This window comes from Ctenopharyngodon idella, chromosome 4, assembly GCF_019924925.1.
Source record: "Ctenopharyngodon idella isolate HZGC_01 chromosome 4, HZGC01, whole genome shotgun sequence".
Taxonomy (NCBI): Eukaryota; Metazoa; Chordata; class Actinopteri; order Cypriniformes; family Xenocyprididae; genus Ctenopharyngodon; species Ctenopharyngodon idella.
Genome location: NC_067223.1, coordinates 26,436,821 through 26,456,884, shown reverse-complemented (window position 1 = coordinate 26,456,884; position 20,064 = coordinate 26,436,821). Strand labels below are relative to the sequence as shown.

General features: G+C 38.3%; 2 protein-coding genes across 4 annotated transcripts in view; one reads left to right on the top strand and one right to left on the bottom strand.

Moving 5' to 3' along the window:
* The window catches only part of LOC127511131 (tripartite motif-containing protein 16-like), a 163,417-nt gene that overhangs the window by 49,091 nt on the left and 94,262 nt on the right, over positions 1-20,064 (bottom strand). The gene's annotated exons all lie outside the window — the stretch shown is intronic.
* On the top strand, positions 15,460-19,556 carry LOC127511195 (meprin A subunit beta-like). Its single transcript, XM_051891915.1, has 7 exons — positions 15,460-15,842; positions 15,909-16,343; positions 16,468-16,632; positions 16,770-16,878; positions 17,763-17,840; positions 19,005-19,067; positions 19,313-19,556. The coding sequence occupies exons 1-7, from the start codon at positions 15,608-15,610 to the stop codon at positions 19,401-19,403; spliced, it is 1,176 nt and encodes a 391-aa protein (XP_051747875.1). The 5' UTR covers positions 15,460-15,607; the 3' UTR covers positions 19,404-19,556.

Here is a 20,064-nt window from a genome sequence, read left to right as displayed (position 1 = left end):
AAACTACAAAAAACACCGTCGCAATGTGAATTATCAATTGCGTCCTCTTAGTGAAGCGGTAAGAAATAGATCATGTAGACCTTCTTTTTGTATTAGCTTTCTTTAGGGACATGAAACTAGTGTCATTCATAGAGAACAGTGGGCAATGTTCACAACCTTTCCCTACTGGTGGAATTGGGAACTGCATGCCCGAAATAAACCTTCTTTTTATAAAAGTTTCACCCAGAAAATTGTCAAGACTACACTCATTACGTAACGCATGAGTTTTGACAAATGAAAGTCAGTAAAGCTTCATATCTAAGTGTTTGCATGCATTATTATCTGGAACCCATCAACGAGAGACTGGAGCTTCCTCTGTTCCACAGCCCCTTTCAATAGCATGAAATAAACACCACACAAGGGTAAAAAACATGTATTTACCTCTACAGCCTTTCACAGGTACTGCACTGAATCTGATGGGGGTAAATTGTGACAATTACACTTTATATACTTTTATGTAGTACAGTAAACATTTACACAATTACATTTGTTTACTACATGAACAAAATCATAAAATTAACTTCTACATGTAAACATAATTTCATTATATCATAAATACAAATAGTATAAATTACAAATATACTCAGCAAAAAATAATTAATAATAATAATAAATATAGCTGCGAGCAGCAATCCTCGGGGTTCAAGCACATTAAGGCCTTTAAGCACATAAAAAGGTATATTTTATTTAGCACTCATGTAAACACTTAGATCATAGATGGAAAAGACCATTTACAGCCAATAGAGGCAATTTACCGAAGAAAAATATGTTTTTAAAGGTTTTTTGACAGTTATAGCGCCACCTATTGCCCGATTGCCACCAGTTTTTTGGGGTGTCCTCAGAGTGTGTCCATACATATGTGTGTCAAATTTGGTGAAAATATCTCATTTCATTTTGAAGTCATATACACTTACATATTTGAGAGTGTAAAAAATGACCCATGAGCAACTTTGATTGGACTTTTTTGCCACTTTTCCTATCAAAATTTTGACATTTGGGCATTATCATATAGTTAATGAACTTTAAAATCAGATATACGTCCTTCTTGAGCCAAGAATTCCAACGGTATAACTTGAGTCTGCGACAAATGGTCTAGGAGTAATGAGCAGTTTCATATTTTCAATCGTTGTAGCGCCACCTATAGGCCAATCGGGGTCATACTCTGAGACCTACCATCTGGCCAAGTCTCTAACACTTACGGTTTGGTCTCCACGATCAGTTTTACAGCTTTACAGTTTTGTAAAATCCGAATCAGCATAACAGACTTTTGTTGGAAAGAGTTTAATAAAGCAATAAGCCTAACTGTTCTAAATTCACTGTAAACCATGGCTTCAAGGTGATTATTGCTTTTATAAAGAGTTAATTTTTGCTGCTATTTTTAAATTTAGACTTAATCCTGTGTCAAATGTACTTTTTAGTTTTTATCATATTTAGTCAACATTGTCATGATTTTCTTTTATGGTGACATTGTACTTACTCAAATAAGTACTGAGTAATATTAATTAGGGTTACGGTTAGGGTTTGGTTTAGTGTTAGTTACTTGTAATTATGCATAATTTACTGTTAATACTGTAGTAGTAATGAGTAACTATGTCAGCTTAAAATAAAGTGTTACCTACATTTTAGTCTTGTCTTTTTTTGTCAGTGATACTGCCTGTTGATATTGGCACAGTTATCGTTTAATGGCCTTGGTGTCGTCTAGTTTTAGTCATGGAAAAAAAAGGTTGTTGATGAACATTTTTCGTCATACTTTTTACTAATGAAATTAACACTACTTTTATAAAATGGTTAGTCCATAAAAATATTTATTTTAGGTGTATGTTAGTAGAGTAATTTACAGTAGGCTTCCATGGTCTGATAAAACTAAAAAAAGAGATTTTGGCAGCAAACCCACCAGATGGGTTTGGTGCACACATGGATAAAAAGTACCCCATGTGTTCAGTTAAATATACTGCTGGATCTTTAATGTTGTGGGCTTGTTTTCTGCCAGAGGTCCTTCTTGTTCAGATACATGGCATCATGGATTTTATCAAATACCAACAGATAAAAAAAAATCAAAACCTGACTGTTTCTGCTCCCTGCTTCACCCTCTCTGTCTTTCTAGTGGGATGGCAATTCCAGTGGGCTCCAGGATGTGTAGAATGTCCGGAGGGAAAAAAGTTGAATCAACTCGAAGATTAATGTAGTGCTGTCCCAGTAAACATCAACTGAGTTTAATTGTGTTGTACTTGTTTTCTTTGAAAGTTGTTGGGTTTGGGTACTTTTTGCCTAATGTTTTCAAATACTATGGCTACATCTGAAAAACAGTATGTAGTATGTCTGAATTCTAAGGTAAGACGGAACTACAGACACACTGCTTTGCGGATAGGTCAAAGTTTACATTGTGAAAAGGGTTGGACTGGAATAAAGCCAACACACTTACATTTACTCATTGTTTGGCCTTGTTGTTGATGTTCCTGTTGTTGCTGTATGTGTGTTTTTGGATTTTGAAGACCCATTTCCTTAAATGGAGTTTTGTTTTCCAGTTTTTTTGTTTGTTTGTTTGTACCAATGAAAGCATCTGCCAGCTCTGAAACAGCCAACTGTCCGAGTTTATCATGAAAAGCAGCCTATGTACCCTGGTTTGGCTGAAGTTTCCTGCAAATGACCTGCGAGATTGTGGTGGCATCTAGTGGCATATGGTGGAGCTGCCACTTGTCTGCATGTGAACAAAATGGCATATATTATGTATGAAATAAGAAATGCTGATAACAACATAGTGATCATTTGAAAAAAACAACAACTGTGGTTTAAGTTTTCTGTCAAGTTGTGTGTAGTTTAACTGCACAAATCACAACTGTGACACAATTCACTATTTTTTTCAATTGACTGACCAATTTTCTCTGCTTTGCAGACATCTTGTCACACTTTTATAACTGCAGTAATCTTGACTTTCATAGTCATAACAGTCAGCACATCACTTGTACAACATAATCAATGAAGGCATGAGATACATCACAAACAACAGCATGAAAACTCAGCAGATGGCAGCAGAACTCTGATTCAACACACTTAAAGCATTAAATGAAAGCACCAAATACAAACATTACCCTGACACAAATTATAGTAGCCAACATTTTGTAATGGTGCTGACGTGGAAGCAGACAAAGATGGGACAAAAAAAAAAAAAAAACACTTAAAAAACCCAAGTGCAGTTTATTTACAGTGAAAGTCCAAAAATCCCAAAACATGAAACAAACCATGAACAAAAAGTTGACAATACACAACTAGACAAGACAAACATGAGGGTTTAAATACATGATACATACATGACAACAGTTACATGAGTTTAGAAGCTTTTGTCAAGAATGATTTATGTTCAAAATCGCTCACTCATTCACTAAATGATGTTTTATTAACAAAGTTCGGGAGGAGCACGTTCAAATGATCTAATCAGTACGATTAGAGGCCTATATATAGATAGCTGAATCAACTCTTCCTCGACAGTCTTTTCTGCATCCCTCCGCCACCTCGACTCCTCACTCTCGGCTAGTTCCTTTCCCAGCCAGGGATACGGGGACATACTCTGGGTTCGGGCCACATTCTGAGCTCGGAGCGCTCCTCCGGACAGCACGCCAAATACACAGACTCTTTTACTCTAATTATTTGTAACTCATGAATCTCTCTATATAGGCCTAGTGCATGACAGTTGAGTGCACTATATCAACAATGAGTAAATGAAGTCAGCAAATTTGGATGCTGACTTATAGCCTATACATTGTCAAGTCACCTTTATTTATATAGCACTTTTTACAATGCAGATTGTGTCAAAGCAGCTTTACAGTGATAACTGGTATATAATTTTGGCTGCACAGCAGCTCCTAAAGAAAATGGTGTCATTGTCCAGCTTAAGTAAATTCAGTACTGATTCATTCCTTTGTAAAATCATTATAGGCGGGGAGCGGTACAGGTTTTAACACACAAGCCCAAGTTCATCTACTTGTAGAAAATTTGACTACTCCACCTGGGAGGGTTTCACCCAGGAAATAGAAATAAACCCCAAAGTTTGTTATTAGGTCACACAGGTTCGCTTCTCTAGCTCGATACGGTGCCACTCCTGGCAGCTCTCTCCAACACTTCAACAATAAACAAAAACACACAAGACAAATTACATTAAAAGAAAAAAAAAAAAAACCTCAAGGCAGGAATGGGTTCAGGAATTTCTCTCATGGGAACAGGCGGATGAAGACGACTCACTGGAACAGAATGGGATATTTCACATACTGGAACGGACTCTGAGATTTCACACACTGGAGTCTCTGGCGTGAGTCTTGAGTGAAGACTCAGGCATGGCGGCTGGATGATGGTCAGGGGCTGGTTGCATGACCAGTGTAAAGTGGGGCTGGACGATGGTGATGGTATCTTCCTCCACCTTGCCAAATGGCGAACGAGGACCCATCTATCCATAGCACGAATTTTATGTATTTCTCCAGCGTCCAGCATGGCGTCCAGCCCACACCAAAATTCTCCAGCAGGGTAAGGTCACTGCAGGTGCTCTTTCCTTCAATTCTCTGCCATTCAAATGGGCAACATTAATGGAAGCGATCTCCATGCTTCTCATTCTTGTTGGTCTGATCTTCTGTCCAAACACAGAAGGAGACAACAGCAGAAGATAGTGATAATAACAGGTAGTGTTTATTTAGCAGGTTTACTGAAGTGGCAGGTGTGGAGAACAAGTAAGCAGATGAGTAGTTAGATCATTTGCAGAGATAATTGCAGGATGGTAACAGTTCATTTTGGATACTTGCAGGAAGCTGAGATGGGAGCGGATATTCAGAGGAACCAGACAGATGACTGAAGACTGGTAACGGAAGACTGAAGACGGCTTGATGATCACAGGTAGGTAATATAGTATACATCAACAAGACCAGACCCTTGTGAGGTGGAAGGTGACTGCATATATAGAGGGTGTGATAACGAGGATGAATTCTGGCAGGTGCGAGTGTGTGCAGATGGTGAGCAGGGAGGATCTTGGAAATTTTAGTGCTAAGGGTGACTGAGCTGGTGTCCGTGAACAGCGTTCCTTGGTCATCCAATTCGCTAGAAATTCCCAGAAATTTGGACCTAGGACTGTGGTCTCCAGACAGACCCTATTCCAATATGAGTTCACTTTTGTGACGTGGTTGTGATTTTAGCGTGCAAGACCTTTAGTTATTTATTGATGTCTTCTGTTGTATCAACAGCTGACATTTTCTTTGTAATCTAAAGTGAGACATGAATAAGAAAAAATGATGTCCTAGATATAAATAAAGTTAAGCCACAGAAGTTGAAAGAACTCAAATGCTTATTTTAGAAAGGTAACCTTTGTGTCTATAATTTTTTATTCAAATTGCATAAAATATACAATACTTTAAAACCAAATATTCTTCAAATGACTCTTGAGTAATTAGGTCTTCATCTTCAGGAGGGAGATACTGTATCTGTACTGTATGATCTGATCTAAAGAGCTCAGTTGTAGGGAATCTGGATCCTTAGCATCAAGCCTGGACTCATCCTAACACTACATTTCTGTGATGCACCTTGAGAAAAACAGAGAGAAGGGCTAAAATTGGGATGTTATACTTAAAATAAACACAATTTCTAAATTTGCCTGTAGTTGGACTATTGTGAAAGTACACAAGTAACACCTGAGGGAAAGTGGTGTGTCACCTGTTGTGTAATAACTGCAACATGCTTTAAATGTTACACATTCATTGTCTCATGCTTCTGATGGAAGGAGGTTCTTACTTGTGAAAAATGTTTTTATTTAATGTTTCATGCCCCGACCGCAGATCCATAACATACTGTAACAGAGAGTGTTATGGGCTTTACTGAGTGCTGTAACACCATGTCAAACTCTGTCCAACTCTGAGTAATCACCTGAATGTTGAGAAAAACATTTGATAAAGGAAAACATGATGGTAATTTTAGAAGTGTCAATGGTTAAGCAGACACTACAACTTTTGCTTAAAGTTTAGAAGAATTTGTCTGTGTTCTTCAGCACCTGCCATAAGGACACATTTGCTTTCGTATCAATGCTATATTCCAGCAAGCAACAGCCATCATTTCACCGTCTCGGTTAACTATAGACCGATATACACTGCAAAAAATGCTTTTCTTGTTTTCTGTCTTGTTTCTAGTCCAAATATCTAAAAATTCTTAACTCAAGAAGCATTCTTCTAGACAAGTAAAAAAAATTATTGTCTTGTTTTCAGAAAAAAATTGTTCAAATTAAGTGAGTTTTTCCTTAAAACTAGCAAAATAATCTGACAATGGGGTAAGCAAAATAATCTTGCTTTCGATTTGAAATAACATTATTTTGCTTACCCCACTGGCAGATTATTTTGCTTGTTTTAAGGAAAAACTTACTTAATTTTGCCAAAATAACTTGCGAGATGTACGATATTCCATCATGTAAGCAAAGTCAACAGTGATTACAAGGTGTTTGGTTTCATTTCTTTGACATGTTATCTAATCGATGACTAGTCTATTCTTGGGCTATGGTTTAAATGTCTATTAGATTTTCACTGACAGCCAAAATTTTGCCTTGTTTTAGCCTAGACGTCAGGGCTGTGTTTTGATGGCTATTAGACGACTTTTAAACACAAAATTGCTTGCTGGGATGCATCATATTGGGAGCATTTCAGTGGTTTACGTATATAAGCATTGATATCAAGAGAAGTGAAAAGTAAAAAGCTCTTGAAAAGGCAGTTGGAAAAGCTTAAAGAGTGAAACTGATATTGTACCTGAGATTTACACAGTAAGGTTGAGATTACTTCTGTCTACTTCTTTATCATTAGCTTTCTCTTCATCTGTCAGTTCTGACCGTTTCGTCATGTAGAATAGTAACATAAGGATAAGCATGGAAACTTCTTTCTACATGACATATCATTGTAAATGTCATCAGTAAAATGTGTCTTATTGATCATGATTTGCCTGAAGCTTTTAATCTGCTCTCAGGTACTGGAGGTCAATAAATCTAAACACAATCTTCAATCTTCTTTATAGCTAACAGTGTACACTTTAAAGGTGTGTTTCTTCATGAGATGTTTTGTAAAGTTAACAGCCTTTGGCATAAACACATGTCATGCTGCTCAGCAGGTCTGAATTCTTTCCACTGTCTTTTCTTTCATCTATATACTGAAAGAGAATAACAAAAATATTTGAAAAGCCCACTGTTGTCACAGACACGCCAGGCTCCACAGTCACCCAATCACATCGCACTCCCTCTCCCGAATACTAACAAGCCTCACCTGACGCCAATCCACACTCAGCACCACAGCCACATAAAAGACACACCAGTTCACACAGTCACTGTCCGGTCTCGTTGACACTAACCTGTGTTTACCTACCTCTTGGACTCCCTTGCTACCGACTTACCTGTCTCCAGCGTCCTCCGTGATTCCCAGTGTCTCCTCGTCTCCTGTGCTTCTCCGGTGTGTCTTCGTTCCCACGTCTCCTGGTATCCACGCTCCCTACAGAAATATCCAGACAAGTATCAGTGCCAGCTCATCTGCTCAGCGATCCATTCATCTGCATTCTCTTACCTGCATTCTGATCACGCTCTGCATTACCTTCAATAAACCTGTTAACCCGTATCTGTGTCTCCGTCCCCTTCTGTATGTAACAACTGTACAGGTTTTCCCACTGAGATTTTGGCAAACTTTGTTCTAAGAACGTTTTCTCTCGATGTTATGTTCATCAAGGTAGACTAACATCGTAAAACATTCCATGAACACAACGTTTTATCTCAGATATGACTCTATGACACTGCGTGCATCTGAAATCAGCCCGCACTCACTCGGCTTAGAAAATGAAAATTCGCTCTTAGAAAATTAATGGAGGTATCGCTGGAGGATTTGAGCACAATATGGTGAGTTGGTTAAATGTGTAAACATGTTCTCATATCCACGATATTCTCACATCAACTACATAAACCTCTTGCTGCTGCTGCTGCAGAAACACAATCATTAATCGCTGCTGCTTCTGCTTTACTCCAGCATGACGCTTGCTTTGAAAACTTGTTGCTCATTTAAGAATTAAAATGCAGACCACACAATAATGCACAATAAAGGAGTAAAAGAGCGTTCACCCATCTTACATGCTGAATTTCAGAGCCTGTGCCATCTAGAGTTTCATGAGTGAACTTTGAGTTTAAACCATTTTCTCAGCTCAAAACTCACTTTCAGACACCAGCGGGTGTAATCTGATCACAGTACGAGGCAGAAATATATTACATTATAAGCGTAAAGTAATGTAAGTCAGTTTGGATAAAAGTATCTGCCAAATGAGTAAACAAACAAAAAACAAGCCCTGTGAAGCTGTGGTTTACAGCAATTTAACAACAGCTAAAATATCTAAATATTCAATATCCATGCTGGAGTCTGAAATCTTTACGTAAAGACCAAAATGAGCAAACAAACAGACATTTCTGTTATGTTGATTTTGTAGTATAGCCAGTTTTTCCAGTGAGTTTCAGGGTGGGTTTTAGGCAGTACTGCAGGGCTAATGAAGCTTAAGGCACGATCACTTCACATTCAAACACATGAAGCCTCATTAGTGACTGGAAACTGGTACGTATCCCTCTTTCAGTTCCTGAGTTAATGGTCTTCTATATTGTTACATTTAATTGAAATTGCTTGCAGAGTAATAAGTGATAAGATGAAACTTTATGAATCAAATGTGTTGATTATGATTTCCAGTGACAATGCATTTATGTGCTTTTCTTCTGCTGAGCTTGGCTTTGGCTGTTGGTCACGCATTACCTTTGGTAAGTTAGATCGTGGACAGCCTTTGTACATGTCATTAGCCCTGATCAGACGCTAATTGTTTCTCATGGGGTCGTAAGGTATTTTCAATATTTACAGGGGTTAATCTGTGATTTTATTACCGTCCGAATCCAGAATGTCAGTGCTTTTCCTCACACCACCAGCGTAAAAATCCCCGACCGAATTACCTGCTGTTTTTTGACAAACACCAAGGTCATGTGGTAATTTAACTGCCGTCTGAATCCACATCTCTGAGTTTACAAGAACACATCAATACAGAATTCACCGTATAACTGTTGTGCTTCGCTGTATTTAGCATACATTTTAAAGATGTGCACTTTTATTACTGAAATGCATGAAAGTATTTACAAGAAACGAAAATCTCCACCTCAGCGAGAGGAGCTGTTGAGAACAAACAGAAGAAAGAGAAGAAAGCATGTAAACACTTGAAATGGGCTGTTATTGTGGCAGAAATATGTGCAATACATTTTTTAAATTATATACATTCAAATATAAACCAAACAGCTTTAATTTTACCTCATGTAAATAAGAGTCTGCATTGACTTATTTCCAATAATTTCCACAGTTTTAAAATAAAATCCATCATTTTGAGGTAAAATCATCATTTCAACTATAGTGTGTCTAGCTTCCTATTAAACGGTAAATTTAAATAATCATACAATAAATAGGATATTATTTTCCTATTATTAAATTAAATATGAATTTATTCATATATTTCCAAGCATTTGACATTTTATTTACAGCACACAATCATGTGACTGACCACATGAGCAGCGGGTTTCTGAGTTTTATCACCGAGGTGCCATGAAAGTTTATTTTTACAGACGTCCACATGAGAAACAGTTACTGTCCCAATAGAGCTGTTGTTAAAGTGATGTACAGATGATGATTTTTAGGCTAAATCTGTTTTTCTTCATGTCTTGTTTTCGTTTCTCATGTTCTCAGGAGCCAGTTGGTAAGTACAGCACAGTCACATGAATCTGTTGTAAAGTTATTGTAATATGTTTCCAGCGTGTTTTTATCTGCTCATTACTGCCTGATGATGAGATCACTCATTTATCATCGTACTTTCATACGGTTTCACTAAAGTTACATGTTGTCAAGAACTCAAGCTCATTCCCTCTCTGTGTCTTTTGTTGACTTCAATATCATCTTCTCAAAGACATTTTTGAGAAATGGAAGAGCATTCCGGATATAAACAAAGGTAAAATTATTAAATTATCTCAATCACTCAAATACATTTATATAAGCAGTAAGATAACTTTTATTTATTTTTGTTTATAAATCATAATTCAAGCATATTTACTGTGAACTGAACTCTTTTGTGGTATCAGGTTTAAATCTCACAGAAGGAGACATCATGAAGGTAAGTCTGAATATATAAATGCAGGTAAGTCTATATACTGTATCAATAAGGAAAGTCAGGAGACTTTCATGATCTGCTATAAAGTCTAGGGAAGAGAGCGTCAATCCAAGGATTCAGTACTGGGATATTCCTGTCCCCTATGAGCTGAGTCAAAATCTCAGTAAGATTTCAGATTTCTCACTTTCACTTCAGTCAACTTTTAAATATTGAGTGTAACTTTTCTATTGTTTTCCACTGAGTTGTGTTTGTGTTTATAGGTATGAACCGTAGAGGAGTCATTTTGAGAGCCTTCGAGCAGTTCAGACTGAAATCATGTATTGACTTTAAGCCCAGAAAATCAGAAGGGTTTTACATCTCTGTGGAGAGTCGTGAAGGGTTAGTGACTGTAGAACTGTATATTATAGTTATTCACCAGTCAAAAGTTTGGACACTTTTCCTTGTATTACACACATATTGTACACTGGAAATGAAATGGTAATAAAATAAAATGTATTTCTGTAGTTATATCATGTAGGCAGTATAGTTTGACTGGTCTCTTTATCTGAGCGTGTGTTGTGTGAATGAGCTGGTATCTCTGACTGATTTCACAGGTGTTGGTCGTATATCGGACGCTCATCATCTCCTGGAGCACAGACTCTTTCCATCGGAAAAGACTGTGGAAGAAAAGCCATTGTTGAGCACCAGTTTCTCCATGCACTGGGATTCTCCCATGAGCACACGAGATATGACAGAGATGATTATGTGACAATCAACTATCAAAACATCATCAAAGGTTGACACATCATTTTATTATTCATTCATATTGCATTCATTTGCTGTACAAACTGAGTGTCAATATTACTAAAGAGCACTTACAGAAAACATGAACAATCACATTAATAACTGCAGTAGTGTTTATTTTCAGGGTTTGAGGGTTATTTCAATAAATCCAGTGAGAACGTGTCCGTCACCCAAGGAACCCCATATGATTATTACTCTGTCATGCATTTTAATAAAAATGCCTTCAGCAGCGGTAAAGGATCCACGATCATCACCAAACGATCTGAGTTTCAGGAAGTGATCGGACAACTGATGGAAATGAGTGAATCTGATGTGATTGAGCTCAACAAACTCTATAAGTGCAGTGAGTATTTAGCCCTGTTCAGACGGTAATTGTTTCTCATGGGGTCGTAAGGTATTCTCACCATTTACAGACGGTAGTCTGTGATTTTATTGCCGTCCCGATCCAGAATGTCAGTGTTTTTTCTCCCACCACCTGCATAAAAATCCCCGGCCGAATTACCTGCTGTTTCCTGACAAACACCAAGTTGTGTGGTAATTTAACTGCCGTCTGAATCCACATCTCTGAGTTTACAAGATCAACACAAAATTCACTGTTTACATCCTTTTTGGCCACTGCAGAGCACCGTATGATAAGTGCTGAGCTTCACTGTCATTTGCACACATTTTAAAGATACATTTATTACTAGGCATGTGCACACATAGACATAAAAGGGGGCTTGAGCACCTGCCCTTTTTTTGGGGGGTGTTTTTTTTTTTTTTTTTTTAATAAATGAATATATATTACTGTTTGTGCACAGCTTCCCTGTCAAACAAATATATTTACTGAATATATTATGTATTTACTAAATGTATATTTCCCGCGCCGCCCCACCTCGTGTTTGCTGCTGGCTCACAACTTGTGACAACTATAGAGTACCTCAGGGATCACGTGTTTTTGTAGGCAAAACCCGGAAGCGAGTTAGCATTTTAGGACTTCTGCTTCCATCGCCCCGAAGTCAATGGGTTTTTGCTAAATCGCCTGAATTAAGGTCTGTGGTTAACAAAGCCTCTAAATATTTTCACATTTTGATCTATGACATAAAACACACCAGTTATAACCCGCTTGTGATTTTTTAAACCTTTATTGTGTCTTAAAAATGGCGGTTGCTAACAAATTGCTAAAAGGTAGTGATGTGACGTTTAACACCGAGGCTTGTATCAAAAAAACGAAACATCTCACAGTGAAGCACTGTATCGGAGCTGGATTCGTTTTGCCATAACCACGTGATCAGTGACGTCCGAAGCTTCGTTTTCACACACAACCACGTGACTGCTTCTTATTCTGATTCACATAACGTGAACCCTTGCGCAGATGTGAAGTGTCATTTGCTTTTTAGCAAAAGAATATGCCATAATACGAATAAATATTTACATGTTCAGTTTGTATTTATTCCCAGTTCATACTTCATTCTATGACAATCATTTATTTTGATAATATATGCCCAAGCTTGCCTATTTTTCCCCCCAAAATTTATTCAGACTCATTTATTCAAATTGTGCAAGTAAAATGACATGTGAAAGACTTTTTTTATGTATAATAATAATTTACATTGTTTTATACGCTTTTCATAGCACAGACTGATTTATTCCATGAAAAATAGCTGGGTTTTCTGGGACGCAAATGCAGTTTTATCCACCTTTTGACCACAAGATGTCGTTAGTGTGCACCGTGTTGAAAAGCTTCGAGTAATGAACCTTTTTACGATACACTTGAGGGGAAAGCGCTTCACAAAGCTTCATTTCGCCATCACTACTAAAAGGGACTACTTCCTTTGGCGAGGACTTTAAATGTCATCATGACAAACAGGACATTTGGACAGCATTTTTCATGAAATATATGAAGTATTCATACACAGCGCAGATCATAATCAGCGAGCATGTTTTTAAGTAAAGTTGTTTTCTAAATAAAGTGTGAGGAAGCTTGGTGGTGCTGACGTTGATCCGCGACCATGGTGTGCTGTAGTGCGTTTACAGCCTACTGTTAGCTTTTTATATCTGACCACTTTATTTAGGCTTCAAAATGTATAAATGTTGTGTTAACTTGTAAAGATTATCTTGATAGACACAACGTGTAAGTGTCATAACCCTTTGTTAAACACAGAACTTATTTTTTGTGATTTTCCAAAAGTCTATGGGAAAAATGCATAGGCTTTCGATCGAGGGAACCGGTGCGCCGCTAACTTCCGGGTTGGCCTACAAAAACACGTCATCCCTGAGGTACTCTATAAGCTCTGCTGTATTATAAACCAATGAAATTGGGTGTAGGCGGAGCGACACGTGTCACCCCGCCTTAATGTGTAGCCCCGCCCCAATCATCCAGACTGTACTCTGGGGTTACTCACTATGCCCGGGAAGAGACAACAGCTGTCTGGCGATGAGAAGCGAAAAAGAAAAAAGCCCTAGATGAATCCCGTGCATCTCTTTCAGGTAGTCTATGTATGTTCACAAACATGTGCAATCTTTGGCTATTTAAGGGTGTGAGATTATAATTATCTCGTTAATAATTTGACCACCAGCAATGCATATGCCTGATTTAATACTAATGCAATTTGTGTTACATTGTCATTTCAATTATTTTAATGTGCTATGCATTGCGTTTTGAACCATGGTGAAGATATCTGTAGGGCTGTCAATATCAGAAGAGGAGCTTTCCATGGACGCGAATCCACGAACCGCATTATTAGACCGTTTTCTATTATTAAAATCATTTAAAAATCATAATACAGCATTACATAATGCTATTCTTAAATCTACGCTTACACAGGAGAATACAGGTTTAAACCCTCTGTGCATGTTTTGATGTCCACATATTCTTATTGAAGAAATTACAGTGTCTGTAGCATTTCTATCATAAAAAAGTGGCTGAATATTATTATTATTATTTAACTAATATTATATTTTTAATCATGCTGGTTTGATCGTGCAGTGTAACAACAACAATCACCAGGCTTTTGGCGCCCTCTGCAGGCATTAGTTATAATATATATAATGTATTTATAACATTTCAGAGGGAAAAAACTCTTGATGTGTTTAAATATGCAGATTAGCTTGTTTTGGTTAATGTAGAAGAAATCTACAGATGCAAACAGATGGAGGGTAGTAGACTTAAAACAAACACCATCTAAATGAGTATTTCGGAAGTTTTCTTTCCATTAGAGTAAAAGACATGGAAGCAAAAATGAGACCAAAATCTCAAAATTGTCCACTACATGAAAGAAGTATTCCAATAACACCAAAAAAATTAAAGCGATTTATTGATTTGTGCAAAACAAATTATTAGTGAAGCTACGTCCCTCTCCTTGGTGCAGTCATTTATTCTAAATATATAGCTACTTGAAAATAGTAGTGTAGAAAACATGCACACTGTGGCATAGTGTCCTTTGCTGTTGTGATAAACCTAGTGAATACTAAAGAAGACAAGGTCTCTGTGTGAACTGATTATTCTGTAGAAATCTGTGGAGTGTGAGGGAATTAAAATAAATTGGTAAGGAAGTCAGAGTTGCGTTAATATATTTAACGTTTTGTTTATTATTTTTTAAATAAATAATTGTGAGAAGTGCTCTTTTTTCCACTTAAGCCCCTGCCCCCCAAAATATCTGCACGACGTCCCTGTTTATTACGGAAATGTTGGAAAGTATTTCCAAGAACAATATTTCATCACCGCTCCACCACAGCGGGAAGATGTTAAGAAGAAAAAGGAGAAAGAGAAATAAAGTTATTCTGACAGTAACAGGTGTGCAATACCATTTTAAAATATGTAGCCTATACAATTACATTAAAATATAAAGCAAGCAGCTTCATGCTTAAATAAGAGGCTGCGTTCACTTATTTCCGCTAAATTCCCCATTTTTTTAAATGCAAGACAAAATCATTTAAACTAAATATTGCGTCTTTCTATTTTTAAACAGATTTAAATAATCAAATAATAAACAGAATTTTATTATTACATTAAATATGAATTTATTCTCATTATTCAAGCATGTGTTATTTTATTCACATCAGACGATCATGCAACCGACCGAGTGAGCAGCGCGCGCTCCCACAAAACTCGCTCCTTCCCCTTCAGTAAATCTCCATCTGAATGCCTGAGGTTTATCACTAAGGTGCTAATTTATTTTTACAGACGTCCACATGAGAAAAGATTACCATCCGAATAGGGCTTTTGACAGCTTTCATTTGTGGCCTTTAATGTTTTGTTTGTTAATTTGTGGATTCAGTGTGAGACTGAAATCATCTCACCACAATATCTCACCTGGACCGATCTCTGATGGCAGGGAGATCAAGGATCATCGTGATGAATGGAAACTGTAATTTGGTTCTCAGAGTTTGATTGTCTTCATTTCAGATTCCTCCGTCTCTTTCCTCGACCACTGTAGTTTTGATGATGAATCTCTGTGTCAGATGAGAGTCTGTTCTGCTGCTGATGATGGCTGGCGGAGCCTGAAGTCAGTGAGAGGCATCAACGTGACTGACCACACCTACTTGGGCAGAGAGCAGAACGGTGAGATCTCCACTTCCGTCCACAGTCGCAGTCTCTGTCCCACCCGGTTCCTCAAACCTCACAGCTGTTTTCATGCCTGCAGGGTCGTCTTTTTTCATGCACTTCAGCACTGAGGGCAGAAACCAGGGGGACGCAGCCCGACTGGAGAGCAGGACGCTGACCCCGACAAGAGACTGCAAAGTCCAGTGCCTGCAGTTCTACTACTATCACAGCGGAAACGAGTCTGACCAGCTCAACATCTGGATCCGAGAGTTCCAGAATGAGTCCGACAGCAGAGGATCTCTCAGACTGATGGATCAGATCACAGGTCTGTCTCTTCATATAGTCACACAGGCCTGTATTTCAGTCTTACTGACCGCTTCGTCTCTTGCAGAAACCCCTGGGAACTACTGGAAGCTGCATCATGTGCCACTGAACGCAAATAAATCTTTCCAAGTTGTGTTTGAAGGCCGTAAAGGAGCTGGAAACTCCCGTGGAGGACTCTCACTGGATGATATCAATGTTTCAGAGACCGAGTGTCCTTCTCACACATGGCAGATAAGAGACTTTGAGAAGGAACTGAACAGTGGGTTTGGCTCTTGGTGGAGTCCACTGTATTACTCCAGTGATGGTTATCGCTTTGGGGCTAAGTTATATTTATCAGGGAATCAACTTTCAATGAGTGTTTTTTTGGTACCTGGTGCATATGATGAACAGTTGCAGTGGCCTTGTCCATGGAGACAAATAACCGTCCAGATCCTCGACCAGAATCCACACATACAGAAGCGCATGTCCTTCGAGCAAAGCGCCACCACTGACCCCAATTTTGGTTAGATCTTTAATGAAATCTGATTATCTTCTGTCATTTTTCATGTGTTTATATACAACATTTTACTTAATGAGAATCAAAGTTATTATCTGTATTTTTTAGAAGCCATGTTTTGTTTTCACAGATTACTTGGACTTTATGTATTATACAGACGGGAACAATCCTGAAAATGGTGATGAGTCTGTATTTGTGGGTGGAACTGCCTCTTTTAAGCTCCTAACAACAGATGATCTCGCTCGAAGAGAGTTCATCAAGGGTGGTGACATCATACTTCTCCTCGACTTTCAAGGTATGATTTGTGAAGGAACCTCAGAGAACGAGTTTAACTGCTGTATCAAGATCAAACTGGGCGTTATGAGAACGATGATGGGCAGGAATGAGATTTCCATTGTGTCTCTCTTCTATAAATGTCGTGTGCCGATCCAGATATCTCAGGTCTGCTTCAGAACGACTCTCTATCCTGCCCTAAAGTGACCGTGAAGAACTTCAACGCTTCTACTGACACAAGTGTCCACCAGGAACCATGTGCTGCGAGGTGAATGTCCTCTAAACCTCTGATGAACACAAATACACACATCAAAAACATTAAAAATAAACACTATATTGAGAAATAATGTAGGAGAACATGCTGTACTGAGTGAATACAGTCTGTAACGCTGCTGTTTAAACTAATAATCGTAACAGAAAGCAGGTGAAGCACGACGTTCATAATTCACTTATTTATCTGACTCCAGTATCATTAATCTGACTCCCTAGCAACCAAACAGAGTACCCTAGCAACCGTTCAGCAAGATCTATATCTCTGCATCAGAACATCGTAGAGACACGGCGGTTGGCTCTTTTGACTCATGCTAGCAAACTGGACTTACGACACATGCTAGCATAGAATAGCCACATGCTAATAGTGATTAGCTAAATTAGGCTAAAAACATGCTAAGAACTCTATGAAAACTCCATAGAAACTATCTGTGACAACTACAACTGCCTAGCAACACCATAATAGAATACCTTAGCAACCACCTAGCAACGCCTTAACAACCACCCAGATCACCCTAGCAACCACCTAGAAACACCCTAGTAACCGAGTTCCGAGTTTTGCCACTGCAAGCACCATTCACATTTTATTCATGAAACGTACACTCTAGTTTAAAGTTATTGTTATCTTCTCAGCTCTTGTTCTTTAAAGGTAAGAGTCTTTCTTAGATTGTGTAGAATTTAACTTGAACGTTTACATAATGAAAGTCACAATCACTTTAGATTTCAGCATTATCAGTGATAAAAGGAAAGATTCTCAAAGCCTTTAATGCAGACAAAGATATCTATATATATATATATATAAAATATACAGACATTAGAGTGAAATTTTAAGAGTTTGCATGTGATGATAAAAACCTAAGAGTATTTTTGTTTGTATCTTAGAGCATCTTCCACAGCTCAGCCGATCTCAACAACTACAACAACTGGCCATACAACAACACCAGCAGGACCCACTGAGCGGTGAGACTACAACATTAGATTAAACTGATTCATCAAGTGCCGTCCCAACATGACACAGCATTACTTTATGACCAGAAATAACCGTAAATAGGGCTGGTGTTCATACACATTTTCCAGTTCGGATTTAAACTCTCTTTGAGTGACATTGGTTTAATTAAGATGCATGTGGACGTGTTTCAGTGACAGTCTCTATTTGCTTTTTATTCATGAATTGGTTTTACAACAACTGAGGATGTCCAAAAATGTTTCCAAAGCATCTTGAGTTGAATTAGTGAAGAATTTGAGTGATTCAAACAGCAACTCATGAGTCTTTCTGAATGATTCACTAACAGAACTGCCTCAAAAGAGTCGTTAGTTTGTGAATCAGACTGTTTTTGACTCACTAGTCAATAAGATTCCATGGAGCATTTTCATTGGTCAGTCGTGGTAGTCTATTCTTTTGACAGCGTTTAATCCAGAGGCAAATTCATTTCACGGAGAGATTCGCTAGTGCACAGGACAGTTTGAGCGCACAGAGAATAGGCAGTTCATAAGAGAGCGCTGTATATTTGAGAACAAGCGTCCAGTTTTGAGTGAGACAAACAGAAATCTGCGCGTGAGCAGAGAGATTCGCCCTGAGCACTGCATGAATGCGCTCTTGTGTTACGATAATGCGCTCGGGGCAGTCGTGGCCTAATGGATAGTCGGACTTGTAACCCAAAGGTCATGGGTTCGAGTCTCAGGTCTGGCAGGGATTGTCGGTGAGCGGAGTGAATGTCCGGTGCTCTCTCCACCCTCAATACCATGACTGAGGTGAGACCCTTGAGCAAGGCACCGTACCCCCAACTGCTCCCCGGGCGCCGCAGCATCGGCTGCCCACTGCTCCGGGTGTGTGTTCACGGTGTGTGTGTGTTCACTGCTGTGTGTGTGCACTTGGATGGGTTAAATGCAGAGCACAAATGCCAAAGGTCACCATACTTGGCCACATGTCACTTCACTTCACTCAACTTTTGTCATTAAAATAACGCCATAGTAAAGACTTGCGCCAATATTCACTCAGTCCTACACAGATAAAGGGCAAAGTTTTACCATGCTAAATGTTAAAAACACTGGTCAGAAGGTGTTCAGAGAGAAAATGTTTCATGTGATGATAAAAACCTAAGAGTATTTTTGTTTGTATCTTAGAGCATCTTCCACAGCTCAGCCGATCTCAACAACTACAACAACACCAGCAGGACTCACTGAGCGGTGAGAATACAACATTAGATTAAACTGATTCATCAAGTGCCGTCCCAACATGACACAGCATTACTTTATGACCAGAAATAACCGTAAATAGGGCTGGTGAACAGTGAGTCTTTCTGAATGATTCACTAACAGAACTGCCTCAAAAGAGTCATTTGTTTGTGACGTGATTTACTGCATGCACATTACACATATATATGCAGTTAGTATTTTTCTATTGCATTAATGATGTTCATCTCCTCTTGTAGTGAGTGTGTGGACATATTCTGCAGTTCCAGCTCCAGGACTGCTTCCTCTCTGATCATCTTGCTGCTTTGCTTTCTTCTGCTGGAGATTTAATCATGACGAATCACTATTATCACTGCTCTACGTCTGACTACACAAGATTTCAATGGCAAAAACTGTCTTCAGCCATTAAGTGTGTGTTGATAATTAATGGAGATAATCAATGTTAATCTCAGCTTTAATCATAATAGTTGTTGATAACAATATGTTATCATTTTGAGCTCTTATTGTAATCATAATGCATGATTCACACATTCTCTGTAGAGGTTAAGATAAATATTTCTATGTAATAAATCACTGCATGAATACTGTTGGCATTTCTGCAAGTAGAGTCATTCATTCATTCACAAAAACTGATCTAAGTGTGTGTTCTGGCCTCATTGAATCACATTCAATTATCCAGTTAGTCAAACACCTTCACGCAGTAACTCTCGAAACCACAAGTGATGTTGAGAGTGTCACTTTTTCACATAAAAAAGCTCTATGTTGGATTCTATCTAATTTCTCTAAAATAGTTTTAGCTGCAGTTCTGTATATCAAGCAACCATAATCTAAAGTTGATCTCATATAATAGAGATTCCCTTTCTGCTCCCCATTCCATACCTGAGATACATCTCATAAGATTTAATACTTTTTTACCTTATTTTTTCTTTCATTTTCCTTCCTCCAGGTATATTTCTCATCCAGCCACAATCCCAAATATTTATTTTCCTTA